At 43.1% G+C, this 14,059-nt stretch overlaps 2 protein-coding genes across 5 annotated transcripts in view; both read left to right on the top strand.

Moving 5' to 3' along the window:
- SH3BGRL (SH3 domain binding glutamate rich protein like) overlaps positions 1–3,366 on the top strand; it is a 30,209-nt gene extending 26,843 nt beyond the window's left edge. The window contains exon 4 of the mRNA XM_048318935.1: positions 1,289–3,366. Within this exon, the coding sequence (XP_048174892.1) occupies positions 1,289–1,321 (33 nt within the window). The 3' untranslated portion in view covers positions 1,322–3,366. The remainder of the gene's footprint in view (positions 1–1,288) is intronic.
- A 3,143-nt stretch (positions 3,367–6,509) lies between these two features.
- On the top strand, positions 6,510–10,555 carry LOC125333467 (TLR adapter interacting with SLC15A4 on the lysosome-like). 4 transcript variants are annotated; one of them, XM_048319367.1, is made up of 3 exons: positions 6,510–7,457; positions 8,688–8,803; positions 8,970–10,555. In XM_048319367.1, exon 3 carries the CDS (start codon positions 9,021–9,023, stop codon positions 9,945–9,947), a length of 927 nt encoding a protein of 308 aa, XP_048175324.1. In that variant the 5' UTR covers positions 6,510–7,457; positions 8,688–8,803; positions 8,970–9,020; the 3' UTR covers positions 9,948–10,555. The 4 variants fall into 4 exon arrangements, with proteins under 4 accessions (XP_048175324.1, XP_048175329.1, XP_048175326.1 ...); XM_048319372.1 differs by lacking the exon at positions 8,688–8,803 and having other exon boundaries at positions 6,510–7,376; XM_048319369.1 differs by lacking the exon at positions 8,688–8,803.
- Positions 10,556–14,059: the final 3,504 nt, after the last annotated feature.

Below are 14,059 nucleotides of genomic sequence, written 5' to 3'. Positions count from 1 at the left end.
GTATGGGTGGATTTTAAAGGGAGAGGATTTTGTGAGTTAAAAGCTATGTTTAGTTATTTCTTTATTATGGATTTAAGGACTGAGAAGATGCTCAGTGAAGGGGCCTTGATGGAGAAATAAGGAAAACTATGAAAGAGGGACAGTGTCAAGCTTGGAAAGCTGAGCCTCTCCCAGATAACTTGCAGGACTATGCCCAAGGAAATGGAGTTTGACCTCCAAGAAGAATAGGTTAGCAGGTTACTTGTATCAGCCTTCCTGGGTGTGAGGGAAATACCAGGAATCCTCTCCAGCTTTCCACTGTCTGTTCTAAAGAGAAGTTCTTTGTCTTGCAAAAAGAAAGCCAGTGAGGTGTCACCACTGCAGTGCCCTGGGCTGGTTAAGGGAGTTGTTACAAAGCCAAGAGAACCTTCTCCTCTTTCTTACCATTCAAAGAACCGCTTGTCTTTTAGAGAATATCAACCATGCTGCTTTTTTCCAGGCTTTGTAGCTCTTTTTTGATCTTCCTTTCATTGTTCACCTGCCTTTTGTGCCGTGGATGGCTGGGATGTCCTCGCACGAGGCCTGTGGGTGCACAGTACCATCATAGCCCCGCTCTCTGACCCATGACAGGCCAGCAGAGCAGAGCAGGGGCCAGGAGCACAGCAGCTCCAAGCCAGGCTCTTCCCACGCCCTGAGTTCAAAGGCAGAATGAGGGCAGTTAGCCAGGAAAACCAGAGTGATCCACCACGTCCAGGATACGGGAGATACGCGTGGGACTTCCTGCCCTGCAGGCTGGGGTCGCCCACTGTGTCTCCTCTCTTAAAAAAATCTTACAGACTTCTTGGAAATTCCCCTCTTAGTCCTTTTTCCTCATGTGTTTTGTTTGTTCAGCAATGCTGGCTCATGGTAACAATGATACTGAATCTGTTATCTTGAGTATTTCTGTGCAGTCACAAAAGCAAACGGCTCCAACACATTTTAGCAGATGTTGAACTTTGTCCTTTCGAATGAGCCAGGCTGTCCCCACTGAGGTGCTGCACTGAGGGCAATGGGAATTCGTCTCTCATTTGTCTCCTTGTAGGTCATGGTGCTGCTAGCAGGTAGTTGAATTATTCTGCAGTCAAAAGTACACTCGGAGGAACCAAAAGGAAATTCCTTGTGCATTTCTTCTGTTGTCATTCTGTTCCCATTTGTGATCACCTTACAAAGGCTGAAAGAAGACTGAAAAATGCAGGTTATTGTTTTACAGTGTTTGTTTCTGAAACATACTGAGAAACTACTAACATGCAATTCTCTTCTGCTGTTTCAGGAAGCTGAAGCACTGGCCAAGCAGCAAGCGTGAATTTCAACTGCCTTAAATGTCTGTAAAGGGAATTTCCACAGCTTTTTATAAAATAGTCCAACTGTCTCTGCTTCAAGAAATGTAGATGTGATTTCTAACATTTGATTGGTGCTTGCAGCATTCACTGTCAGTAACACAAATTGAACACAGGATGGAAATGGGAATTTCAGGGTAGGGAGCAGGAGCGGGTTCTGATGGAAGCCGAAGCAATCAGACATGAATGAGTTACATTTAGTTTAAACTGTCCTGGCAATTCGTCCATTTTGTGTAAACTTAAAGAAACTATTTTAGTACTAAAAATGCAGATGGGTTTTACTTAGAGATCTGGCTATTTAAACTATGGAAAACAGCATCTAAAACCTCGTCAGATACTAATTTAGTGCCTGAGCTGCCTCAAAAATGTTACTGAGTTACACAGTAATTTTTCAGTGTCTTTCCTGGTTTCAGATGAATTTGTAGGTGGTACCGTGTAGTTTGACCATTGTAGTCACTTTGGAAAGTTGTGTTTGTCTTCTGTAGAATGGATATTTAAGGTTTGTATTGTTACACACTGTACAGATGATAAAAACCCCAACAAACCCCATGTATTTCTCATTTAAGTGATCTGTGTGGGCTCTTTGGACAAAAAGGGATGTGGGCAATGGACACAGGTTCCTCACAGCTGCCTAAGCACGAGCGATGACACATCTGGGGCAAGATTCAATGTTGCAAACAAGCCAAAACGCCAGAAATGGCATTTCCTTACCTGTGTAAGGGTGAAAGCCTTTAATGTATTTCTCTACAAAAATACCAGTTCACACTGCTTAGAGCATTAAACATCTCACTGCATGTGCAAGTAGCCATTAGGTTCATATAGTATTTTTCCAAATGAGGAAATAAATGTTTGAATAGCAAAAGTTATTGTAATTAAGCAAGACTTCTCTTTTTTTAAGGTTTAAAAACTTCATTTCCATTCTTATTGCCATATCATAAAGCTATCACAGGAATTGCAAATCTCTCAGTGTCTTGTGTGGGTGAATTTACCACGTGCAATATTAACCTGTGTGTTCTCCCAGTGCTCATGAGGGAGCCTGTAATTCCTGGCCATATTTTAATTCCTGATTTATCATTTTGGGAGCCTGGGAAGCAGTTTGAAGCTTGTGCTTACAAAAGCAGCACAGTATCACAAGGCAGAGGGAGGGATGGATGCTGCCTTGCCTTAAAGATTAACACACACAACTGTACTTTTTTATTAACAGCTTTCGTCAGGAATTACTGCAGTTCTGTGAAATTTAAGATCTTTTGGGGATGGAAGTTCGGTTGTTTTAAATCCAGCATCAGATTTTTGTTGTTCACTATGATTTCATCTTTCTGTATGAGGTGATTTTTCTTTCTTAATATTGGCTGAATCTTCCTCTGTGTCTAAATTCCTGCTCAAGTGTTTGGGAACTGTGGAATACTACATGAAGTCTGGTGAGGAAAGTGGGATTTGACACACAAGTCTCTATACCCACCCCAATTTACTGTGTTTCCTGTGCAAGTTTGGTGAATTACAGCCATTATTTTGGAGAAGCTGTAATTAAAAGTTGCTGCCAAATTCTGTCAGTTCAGCGACCCAAAACATTCTGGAACTAGGTCAATCCCTGTCTCAACAGTCAAGAAAATGGCCAAGTTTAAGAAAGCAAAGTCACTGCCCTCATCTGTCCCCCCTTGCCATATGGGAGTGTTCAAACTGTATCAGCATTCCTAAGGCAGCTCTGGTGAGCCAGGCTGAATTATTCCTTTGTCTGGGGAACAAGGCACCGACACAAACTGAAAATACCGCAAATCTCTTTGTTGTGTGTGTAAAACTTGAGTTTTTTGATGCAGATCTCTTGCATGACTTTAGGAGTGCCAGGAATCTGTTACCTCTGTGCTGGTTTTCTGTTTCCATGGGTGCAAGAACTGAATTTTTTCTTTTCTTTCTTATTTTTTTCCTCTGTAGAAAGCAGTCATTGAGGATTTAACCTGTATATTAACCATTCCTTTATCATTCCAATAAAGTTGTTTTAGGACACTTTCTCACACCATGACTTGTTTGCATGTTTTGTTCACAGTTTGAAGTTTGAAGCTGAAAAAAAGTGGAGTTTTCAGATGAAAATACTGCTTTTTAAAAGTTCAGGATTTATACAAGGTGAACGTCAGGGATTCGCTGCTGCTGTGGGTGAAGTCTGCTGGGCTGGATCCCTCACCTGTTGCAGCTAATGGGATTTAATTACTAAATGGGATTTAATTTAGGATACACCTACCCAAACCAGTGTGTCAAGGTTTGGGTTATTTCCCACATTATCCTGCCTTCCCACTCATTCCCCAGGGCAGGGACCGGTTGGAAGTGGCCGGGACGCAGCAGCTGCTCCCACACTCACAGAGCTCGCCCATTCCTCCTCTGCTTGTTTACAAACTGTAATTAATTAGCTTTATGCTGCTTACAGCAGGGAGCTGTGGTATTTCATATTTGTGTTGCCACAGGGCAGGGCAGGATAAATTTTAAACTGAAACTTCACTTTTACCTTCCCTGTTTGCCTGGTACATCAGCAGGTACCTCCCTCCGGCTTCACGTGCTGGAAGTTCTGCACCCCCTGGAAGATCTGAAGAGTTACAGAAATGGCATTCTCTGCCTCTGACCTGCCCTGGGATTTGCCCAAATTCCAGACTTCAGTTCACATCCTCTGGAGGAAACCAATAACCTGATCTTTTAAAGAGTGGTTTGTAATTTTTACAGGATCAGCTGCTGTGTGAGCAGCTAAAGCACAGCCAAGCACCATCAGTCACAGGATGCCTTCTCAAGGGGATTATTGCTTGTCCCTCACACTTGTCCCTCTGTAGTGTCTTAGAACTGGCCCATGAGATGGGAAGAGGGCCATGAATGCCATTTCTAAACTGTAATGAATACCATTTACTTCCCCTGTGTATCCACTCCACTTGTTCAACTCAGAAAAATCGCTGCTTTTCTTGCTTTTTTTTTATTAAAAAGTCTGAAAACCCCAGTTGTTATTCATTAATGTAAAGCTCAATAAAAATAGTTTCCCAAAATCTTTAAAAACCAAGCTACATGTGTGCACACAATGTGTGACAACTTTACTTACACCAGGTTGCTCAGATCCTAATCCCATGGCACAAATCAATAATTCCCAAATCTTTACCTTTTATTTAGTTTCCTGCAGAAGTATTCTGTGACTTACCCATATTCTGTGATCTTGGTAGGATGTTTTAGATTGAAAGGTTCATTATGACAATTTTGAAGTTTTTTATTAAAAATTTTGGTCTGTCTTGGTAAAGTTTTGGAAATGCAAAAGGGTTGTAAAAATCGAGGTGATGAAGTAGAAATTGCTGGTTTACTACAGGTGAGCACAGTAGTGAGTACTGAGTATGCAAAATAAATTTAGTACAAAATACATGTGTTGTATTCATGAAGTATCAGACTTGGCTCTGTATATATTGTAGCAGTAATATATAGTAATTATATTGTTGTATATATCTATTTATACACATACACAATATATGTTATTCCTATATACTGTAATTCCTTACAGTAATTCCTTCTCTCACAGGTTAGTTTATTGATATCATCAGGAACCTGGCCATTTCTTCGTTTTAATTTGCTCAATATTTCAAAACCCTTAAATAAAAGGAAACCAGCACATCATTAATACAATGCCAGCAGCACTATAATTCCCATGTGGCCTCAGTTCTTTCCTGAGCCCTTTCGCAGCACGCAGGGGAGGCTATTTTGTGTTTACACGAAGCGAAGTGGATCAGAGCCAGGACGGAGCCCACGTCCCGCCCGGCCCTGCTGTGAGGGCCCGCAATGGCGCCCGGGCCCCGCTGCGCCGCCGCCACGCGCCGTTGCTGTGGCAACCAGCAGCCACTCAGCGGCCGAGGCGGGCCCTCCTCGCTTTTCTATTGGGCGATGCCGCTGTCAGTCAGCGCTAAGCCCCGCCCCGCACCGGCCTAAGCCGCGCCGGCTGAGGGCGGCCGACTGAGTTCTGTGTGGCGGTGCTACGGAGCAGGGGTGGTGTTGGGCTGTTCGGGTGAAATTCCCTTTGGAATGGAAAATAAAGGGCTCGCAACAGCTGTGCTTAGGGAAAAATCCCCAACAGAAAACGTTTCGAATCAGCTAATATCTATTTCATGTTTATGTGCATGCAATACTCAGCCTGTGCTGAAAGAAGGGTCTCTACATGCAGTCACAGTTCCTATAACATCATTTAGTGTGGTAGCATTTATTTTTTCCATATACGAATGGTACTGTGAGAGTAATTTTTAATTCTTTTTCAATATATATTCGTCTCTAAATTCTGACATCCTTGCCTTGCTGTTTGTCCTCACTGCAGACTGTGCTCAGCTTCTGAAATAACTTTGGTTCTATCTCATTCTGACTTTTATTTTTGTAAATAAAAGGGAATTTCTTTTTGGTAAGATCTTATTGAGACAATACATTGATTTCCATGGGTATTGATACATTTAACACCTGAATCCCAGACTGGTTTGTCACCATGGGCAGGGACATCTTCCACAGATCAGCTTGCTGGGTATGCAATGGAAATTGGCTTGGTTTTAATCACTCCACACAAATTACCTGACTTGATTTCTTCCTCTCTCTCTCTGTTACTTTTGTGTTTTGTTGAAACAGCTGCACAAGAATTCCAGCTGCAGCTGGCACTAATTACAAGCCTGGCGAGGTTTAAAACTACTTGGAATTTGATCCATCCTGGTTCCTGCCCGCCAGGACTGTGGGCAGTGATTCTGCTGGAGTCCCAGCCACACTTTCTGTACAGAAATTGCTCATATAAGTTTACTAAAAATCAGATAATTTTGAACAGCTTTTAAACATTAAATGAGTTTTATATAAATTTGGTGGGAGTAAAAATAGCTTTCATTTTGCCTCCATTAAAACTGAAGTCTTCTGTGAAATACGGGTGAAAAGAAGGGAAGAGGGGTAATTTTACTGACTTCATTGAACCTGTATGGCCAGAATTACTCCAAACCTACTTTCTAAGGCACAGCATGAGGTCCCTCTGGCAGGGGGCAGGGTCAGATTAGATATTAGGAAGAAATTCTTCCCTGCGAGGGTGGGGAGGCCCTGGCACAGGGTGCCCAGAGAAGCTGTGGCTGCCCCTGGATCCCTGGCAGTGTCCAAGGCCAGGCTGGACAGGGCTTGGAGCAACCTGGGACAGTGGAAGGTGTCCCTGCCCATGGCAGGGGGTGGCACTGGATGAACATTTGTGTCTTGCTCCTGTCACTAAACAGTGTCTTTTTAGAATCCTTTATCTAGTACTTAGATGAGATTCAGCTTCTTATGTATTGGGGGTTTTTATCTTCTGGGAAAAGGAAAGTTAGAAAAGGCTTCAACAGAAGACTCCTCAGACTGTCTGTGGGTTGGACCCTGTGCTGAGGGGTGGGGTGGCTCAGTGCATAAACTTGGCTTCAGCTAGAAGAGGACACCTAAAACCACCATGGGAACACCTGGGACGTGCCAGAGGTGATTTCTGAGCCCCAAAAAAGTGGTTTTGGTCAACGAGCAACACGATTGCGCAGAGCTGTCCATTGGCTGCTGCTTTCAGATTGGCACATTGTCATGTTTGCATTTTATAGACACAGGGTATTTAATCAAAAAACGGATGGAAGGAAGTTGCCAACTTCTTTCCTATCAGTGGCACATCACAAGACTCTAAATTTAGCTGTGTGTTTCCAGAGGGGAAGTGGTGTAAGTCCACAAGTCAGCTGAGCAGCACTGAGCTCCTGCCGATGGAAGTGGAATTTGGTTCTGATTTTGTTCCGCCCAGCACAGCCCTGACCCTCTGCTCCTCCCCGTGCCCTGCTCTGGCAGTCAGCAGCTCCTCGGCACCGTACTGTGGTCAGAAACATCTCAATTCATTTTCAGACATCCTCTTTTAGACTTAGCCCTTGCTTTGTGTTCAAAAACCGCACCCTTTCCCAGTGGGGTCACTTCTGTTTTATGAGGAAAAAGAGCCGGGGAACTACATCATGAGTGCGTCAGACTTTTTCTGCAAGGACAGCAGTGAGGAAAGAGTGTGTAAGTATCTGCCCTCTCCCAGCAGCTGTAGCAGGAGAGCTCTGGGCTCGGGGAAATCCTCCTCGGACCCGACTGGGCTTGGTAAGTTGGGCTTTTTGTGCCTTTCTCTTTTCCTTATACTTTGTTCCAGAACGCGGGAACCACTTGCTTTATTCGGAGGGGATCCGTTTTTCCAAGGTTACCATATTTTAGCTCTTCACAAGCACTTTCAAAGCAATAAACCAAAATTTATCAGCAGGGAAGGAGCTGGGTACCTTGAGCTCCTACAGACCAGGATAAGGACCTGGTTACCCACATCCTACAAGGCACACAGCATTCCAAGTTCCATCGACCTTTAGCAAGATTTGGACTGCCAAGTATTCGTCTTTTTTTGGAGATTGGTTTACCAAGTCCCTGAAGTGCTGAAGAAAGTGTTGCCCTGCTTTTTGCATATGTAAATAACTCTGTAGATAACCAGGTCTCCTGCCTTTCCTGCCTGTTTTGGCCTCAAAATTCCAATATTACTTTCAGCTTCAGGGAGGGAACAATAAAAAACCCCAAAATAAAGAACCCCACAAAAATAAAAAATCAAACAGTTGTGCTGTACTAACGTGTAAATTTCAGGGGGAAGGTGAAAATTTCTGTCTCGCAAATAACTGAAGTTTTAGAATATCTCCTGGAAGGAGCACTGGGATTGAAAAGTGACCCAGTGTAGCGAGTTTCAAATATACCAGGGTGTACAGGCATGGTGAAAAGTGTTGAGCCACAAGCACCCTTTGGGTATGTGGATACTTTGATTATGAGAGATTAAAAGGATATTTGAAGAACTGAATGATTTTCTTAGGTTCATGTTTCCCATTCCTCCATAAAAGCAGCGGTGATGATCTCTTCAGGGAGTTCAGGTCGGACTCTCAGTGTGAAGATTCCCATTGATTTTAACAGTCAATGAATTGGAAAGGAATGATAAGGAATCATTAAATGTAGTAAATTATTTTGAGCCACTTATCTCTTCACTATTATCACTGTTGGGGAAGGCAAATTAACTATTTATGTCTTTTAAGTTCATCATTAAGAGGGACTCCAAATACATTTGATCTGCATTTTGAATACAGTTTTATTATACTTGCAGAACTCTCAGTATCTTTTGAAGCTCCTTGGCACCTCACAGGAGGGCTCAAGTCAGAAACAACCTCTAAATATGAATTTAATCTTTATTTCTTTTCTGTGTCACCTCTTTAGCTCTTGGAAATTGTTGTCTTCTAATGGAAAACATTGATTGATTACTGATGGTATTGATACTGACAAGTAAAATGATTTTGCTGATTTTTACAGCTTATAAAGTACAATCTGTCCCAAGTAGCCATGATGCAGAAGAGACCTGGGATGTTACAGATGAAGCAGCTGATTAATGCCCTCCCTGTATCTTCAGAATGATTTTTGTGGACATGGCAAAGAGGAAAAGCATGCAGTTTAATGTTTGCTAAAAATAAATGCTTGAGAGGGAAAGAAAAATCACTGTCTTTGTGAGAAGTGCATTGTTCATTGATAATAATAATAGTAATACTAATATAATTTTTATATAATAGTTGTTGTTGTATTGTGCCTGTCTTTCAGTCCTGGGGCTCCATGGAACTCTGGTGATCCCTGTTGCTCACACTTGTCACCATGCTGGCAGAAGGCATCCTAACGAGGCTCATCTATAAAGAAAGCTGTCATCCAGATAAGCCTCGCAAATCTCCTGCATCCCAAAAGGCTAAAGAGGGAATCTGGAGACAGAAACTTGTAGACATCCCAAAAATTAAAGGCTTTGCTGATGGATGTGAGAAGCAGGGGGAGCTCTCTGCCAGAAGCAGCAAAGTGGAAGCCAGGAGCGGCCCTCGATGGGGATCCATAGAAAAGGAGCCCTCAAAAGGTCAGGAAATGCTGGCTAAAGGAACTGCATCCCCAGCTTTACATATCCCCAAGAGAGGAGGAAGCCTAGACCGGGTGGATTTGTACAGATCCTGGCCATGCAACAGCATTTACCAGAACTATCCTGACCTGCAGATCGGGGGGGACTGTGTGGGGGGCCACACGTGTGACTCCGGCTGTGTCCTGGACCATGTGTGGGATGAACTTCCCGACGGCCCCGTCCTGCTCTCCATAGATATTCCCCTAGGTCAGTCCCCCATTCCGTGTGAGCATCCCAAAAATCCCAGTGTGATGTCCCTGCCTGGAGATGAAGCTGGAGAAAGGAGCATTGTGCTCAGTGAGGAGCCTCTTTCCAACTCCACACTCAACAAGTACATGGAAGCCAAAGTGGCAGAGCTCTACAAACAGTTTTTTGAAGAAAGCCTGGCCAGATGTGGTTCCATAACAAACCTCCTCGCTGGCAGCTGGATAAGGAACAGCCTGGACCAGATAAGTGTTCAGATCTCCCAGGAGCAGAACATAGAAACATCCAAAGCCAGAGGAGCCCTCTTGCACTCGTTGGCTTTGTTCAGCTCCCTCAACGCTCCCAACAGGAACAGCTCTGAGTTCAGCACGCCAAACCTCCAAATCTCCAACATAGTGGGTGCAAAATGGAGCTGCAGGATGGACTTCACATCCTGACTGAGCTGCTGAGCTCAGGAGAGGGATGGGATTCGGGTGTGAATGTTTCACTCCAAGGATTAGGTTGGGAAATGGGAACATTTACACACTACACTTGTTGTAATTAATATTTTAAGGCTTAAACCCCTTTGGTAGCAAGGGAAGTAAAGGTCACTGTTTTCCATTTTCTAATGGAGAATTTGAAATTAATTTCTCTCCAAAATACTGGTTAATTGTGTTTCTATAATATATATATAATCATAGAACTGTTGGAAATGAGCACTGAGATCATCAAGTCCAACCATTAACCCAGCGCCACTAAACCAAGTGCCACATCCACATGTGAAAGCATTTAATTTTCTGCAAAATCAGCAAGCAAAGATGACTGCAGCATTCCTGAAAAAGTAGTGCAAGATTCCTGCATCTGCATTTGGAAATTTAAGTGCAGATTTTGGTATGGAAATACTGTTGTTTAGCTTTCAAACACATTTTCTCCCCTTGCTCTTGCTTCTCAGAAAATATTTCAGCTGGAAATTACTCATTATGTCATCACTGTAAAATGATAGATGAATTGGACTGTTACCTGCTCTGCAGAAGTTTTTTCTAATAAAGTTTTTTTGTTGGGTGTTCTTGCTTGTGGTTGGTTTTTTGGGTTTTTTTTTTTTTTTGTTTTAATCCAGTACCTTTATTTCTTGGACATTTCTTAAAATCATCTCTGAGCTGAAAAGAAGTATCAGTAGGATTGAGAAGAAGCTGCTCCTGAGGGAGAAGTGATCTGAGTGGGCAAAGTAAAGACTTCTCTGTCCTGATTAAAATGACGGTAAGATAATTCCTGATAAGGAAATAAATTAATAAAATCAGACTTATACACATCCAAGACCTAACTGGTCATTGCCTGATCCATAATTCCCACTGACCTTGGTGCAAGCAATATAAGCAGTACTGAATCCTGTCCTTGCTTTCTAGGAGCATGAGAGGAAAAGGAGGATTTGCTTCCCTATGCATTGCCCTGATTCCATGTGTGTCTCATTAATCCCCTTCTCAGCGTTCAAAATCAAGCCAGGAGTCCTTTGGAAGAAGCCAAATGACTTCATTAAATTCCAGAGGAGTCCAGGGTGGGCAGAGCTCTCCAGATTTCCTTGGTGGAGGTGCAGAGAATGAGTTAACAGAGGGTGAGAGGGAAATATTCCAGAGGGCATCAATAGCCAAAGGGTTTGCAATTAATCCATGGCAAGAAGTGCTCTGTGGCATTTGTGCTGCCATGCCCCAGCCCTTGGTTCCCCCTGGGATCTATTTATAGTTCAGGCCGAAATCTGGAAAGAAGTTAATTGCACACGGTTCTTCCTCAGGAAATGAGGAAGTCGGAGGTTAAATCTGAGCTCCAGACTCCGGTGGTTTTCAGTCCTTCCCAGCGCTGAGGAATGCGTTGGAGGAGCCCCTCTCTGCTGCGCTGCTCACCTCAGTCCCAGCCCCAGGGATTGGAGTCAGCGGATCAGCAGCAGCTGCTGCCGTGGGAGAATCCCTGATGGATCTGCTTCTCTATCCCCATGACAGAAATGGAGTGGCAGAGGAGAAAACACATAAATAATGGGAGTTTGGCACAACCTGAGGTTATTGGCAAGTTGTGTTCATCCCATCCCTTCTCAGGCCTGGTTTCAGAGCTCATTTTTTAATTAATTTTTTTACATATGTGGATAATTTTAGCTGGAATGAAAATAAAACCACGCAACAGCAGTGTTTTGAGGAAAATGGGTAATTTGAACCACCCCAATGACATGTGTTTTCGCAGCACAAATGAAGGTGCAGATAAATGCACGTGGTTAATGGAAAGTAGAGTGTGTTTTGTTATTGATTTTATGTAGTTTTGCCCATGGAAAAATATTGTCCATGTTCTGCCCCCCCCCAGCATTTGTTATTCAGGTTTAATCCAGAATTTAGGTAACTTCTCAAAATTAATTTCTCTCTGTAGGAAGAAAGATGTTGCTGCAGAATACATTTTAGGGGCAAAATCTGGGAATTTCTAAAAAGATGAGACAAACACATTTATTACTCACTTAAATACTATTTTAATTTCAATTCTATTTTAATTGACATGTTGCAATCCATGACCTGCTTTGGATCTATTTATATTTGGAAGATGCTGAGTCCCATTTTGTGTTTGAGTAAAGCTCCATCAGCTGCACTGGACCTGTGCCAGTTTTCCCTAGCAGGAAAAATGCCTCGGTGAACCCAAATTCCGTGGGGAAAATCCCTGGAAAGGTGCTTTTCCAGCCCGCTGAAGGGCAGCAGCTGGATTTCATTACAAAGGAAAGCAGTGCCATATTTTACAGGGCAGACATCCACGGCCAGATTCTGCCTGGAGTTGATTTTTATCCACATGCCAGAAAATCAATGTTGGAGGAGAAATGCTGGCAGGGAATTTTTACCTTCATATCCAACTCTCATTCTGTGTTCCCACAGAGGAATAGTCACCAGGTCCTGGGACCCAGACCCTGTAGAAAGCTGAACTCTAGTTAAATTCCCCCAATCCTTTGGTCAGGATGTTCCCCAGTCTGCCTCAGCTGTGGGAATTAAGCCCCTCTAGAAGGTGACTTCATCTGCCTAGAGGATAATTGGGATTTTTACACATTAACAATCTTTCTGAGATTTATTAAATAGTCAGATGGTGATATCTAGTGGTGGTTTCGTTTAGTACCTTCCAGGTCAGGATTTCCAGAGCTTTACAACCATTTTGCAATGAAATCTCAAAGTCTGTCTTTCTCTGGAGGGAGGATTATTTCCCGCGAAAAGGATGCCCAGGTGTGCAGAACGACCACTTCCATCAATTAATGTTCTATTCAAGTTAAAATATAGAAGGTTTTAAAACCTGGAAGGCCAAACCCTTCCCTTTGGGACTGAAAAATCTGACAATCAGAAAAATCTCTAACACTAAATACCTGTATTTTTCATTCATCTCTCTTTTAAACAGGAAAATGCTATTTGCTTGTTGAGCAAATGAGACTAAATCTGAGTGGCTTATTTTTTCACCCAAAATGTAAAATACTAATCTGTTTTTCATGGGCTGAAATCTACTTTTTAGCAGTGTTCTTTCTTTCTCTCTGCTAATTTATACATGGCATAGCAAAACTGATTTTTTCTCTCTGTTTTGCCCGTTTTTACATACAGATTTCAAAAATCCAGACACTTGATTGTAATTAACCTAATTTTCTTTTTCTTTACCAGAAGATCCTCACCACTTAATCCTTGCCTGCTTTTCCTTTGAATTCATTTATTTGTGGTAATCCCATCAATCTGTTGGGAATATAAATCATTTGTGAGGGTCGGTGGTTGTTTGGTAAATGAGTGCCCAGGTGCTAATGAACCTTCCACTCCCACGTTCACCATCCTGGCTGCCTTCTGTGGGGAAATAAAAGGGTTTAGTAAGGAGCTGTGACTCCCAGGAGGTTGAAGACCTTCCTTTTCCCATCCTGATCCTTGTAGGGGTTGTGGATATTCCCCTTTACTTCTGGGCCATGCTCTTGGGAAGGCAGGAAATCTGGAGGAATATTTGCTACACTGGAGCAAAGCAGGGGCAGATTTGTCTCTGGAGCTGAATTACTGAAACTTGCACAGAATGTGTGGGGAGTCCCGTGTGGTCTGTGTCCATCAGGGCTTTGTTTTCCTTGGGATGTGTGTTTGGGGCTCTCTTTGGAGGAGAAAGTTTGTTGCTATTTTTGCAACCTTTAAACTGCAGTGCCTTGGGAGCAACGTGGCATCTCACCACTTTTCCTGGGGCTTTATTTGGTGGTGTTTTCAAAAGAAAGGTGAGCAAGGAGCTGAGGAGCTTCCCCTGGAGAAGGGAAACTGTGGGATCCTGAGGAGCTAGAACTAAAACCAGCCCCAGAAGAAGAGCTGAGACTTGCAGGGGTTTTCTGTGTCCCACCACTGCTGCTCCTCCTTGAGAGTAAGTGGCAACAGCATCTTTCCTAAATACAGCTTTAGTTGGGTAAAGCTGAAATACAGGCTCTGGACTCTGTGAAACTCTTTGGGAATATCAACTCTATTATGGAGCCAGGCTGGGAGAGCTGGGGGGGCTCTGGAGATGAGAAGGCTCTGGGGAGGGTTTAGAGCCCCTTCCAGCCCCTGAAGGGGCT

Source organism: Corvus hawaiiensis, chromosome 14 (genome assembly GCF_020740725.1).
Source record: "Corvus hawaiiensis isolate bCorHaw1 chromosome 14, bCorHaw1.pri.cur, whole genome shotgun sequence".
Taxonomy (NCBI): domain Eukaryota; kingdom Metazoa; phylum Chordata; class Aves; order Passeriformes; family Corvidae; genus Corvus; species Corvus hawaiiensis.
This window is presented reverse-complemented; position numbering and strand designations above follow the sequence as displayed.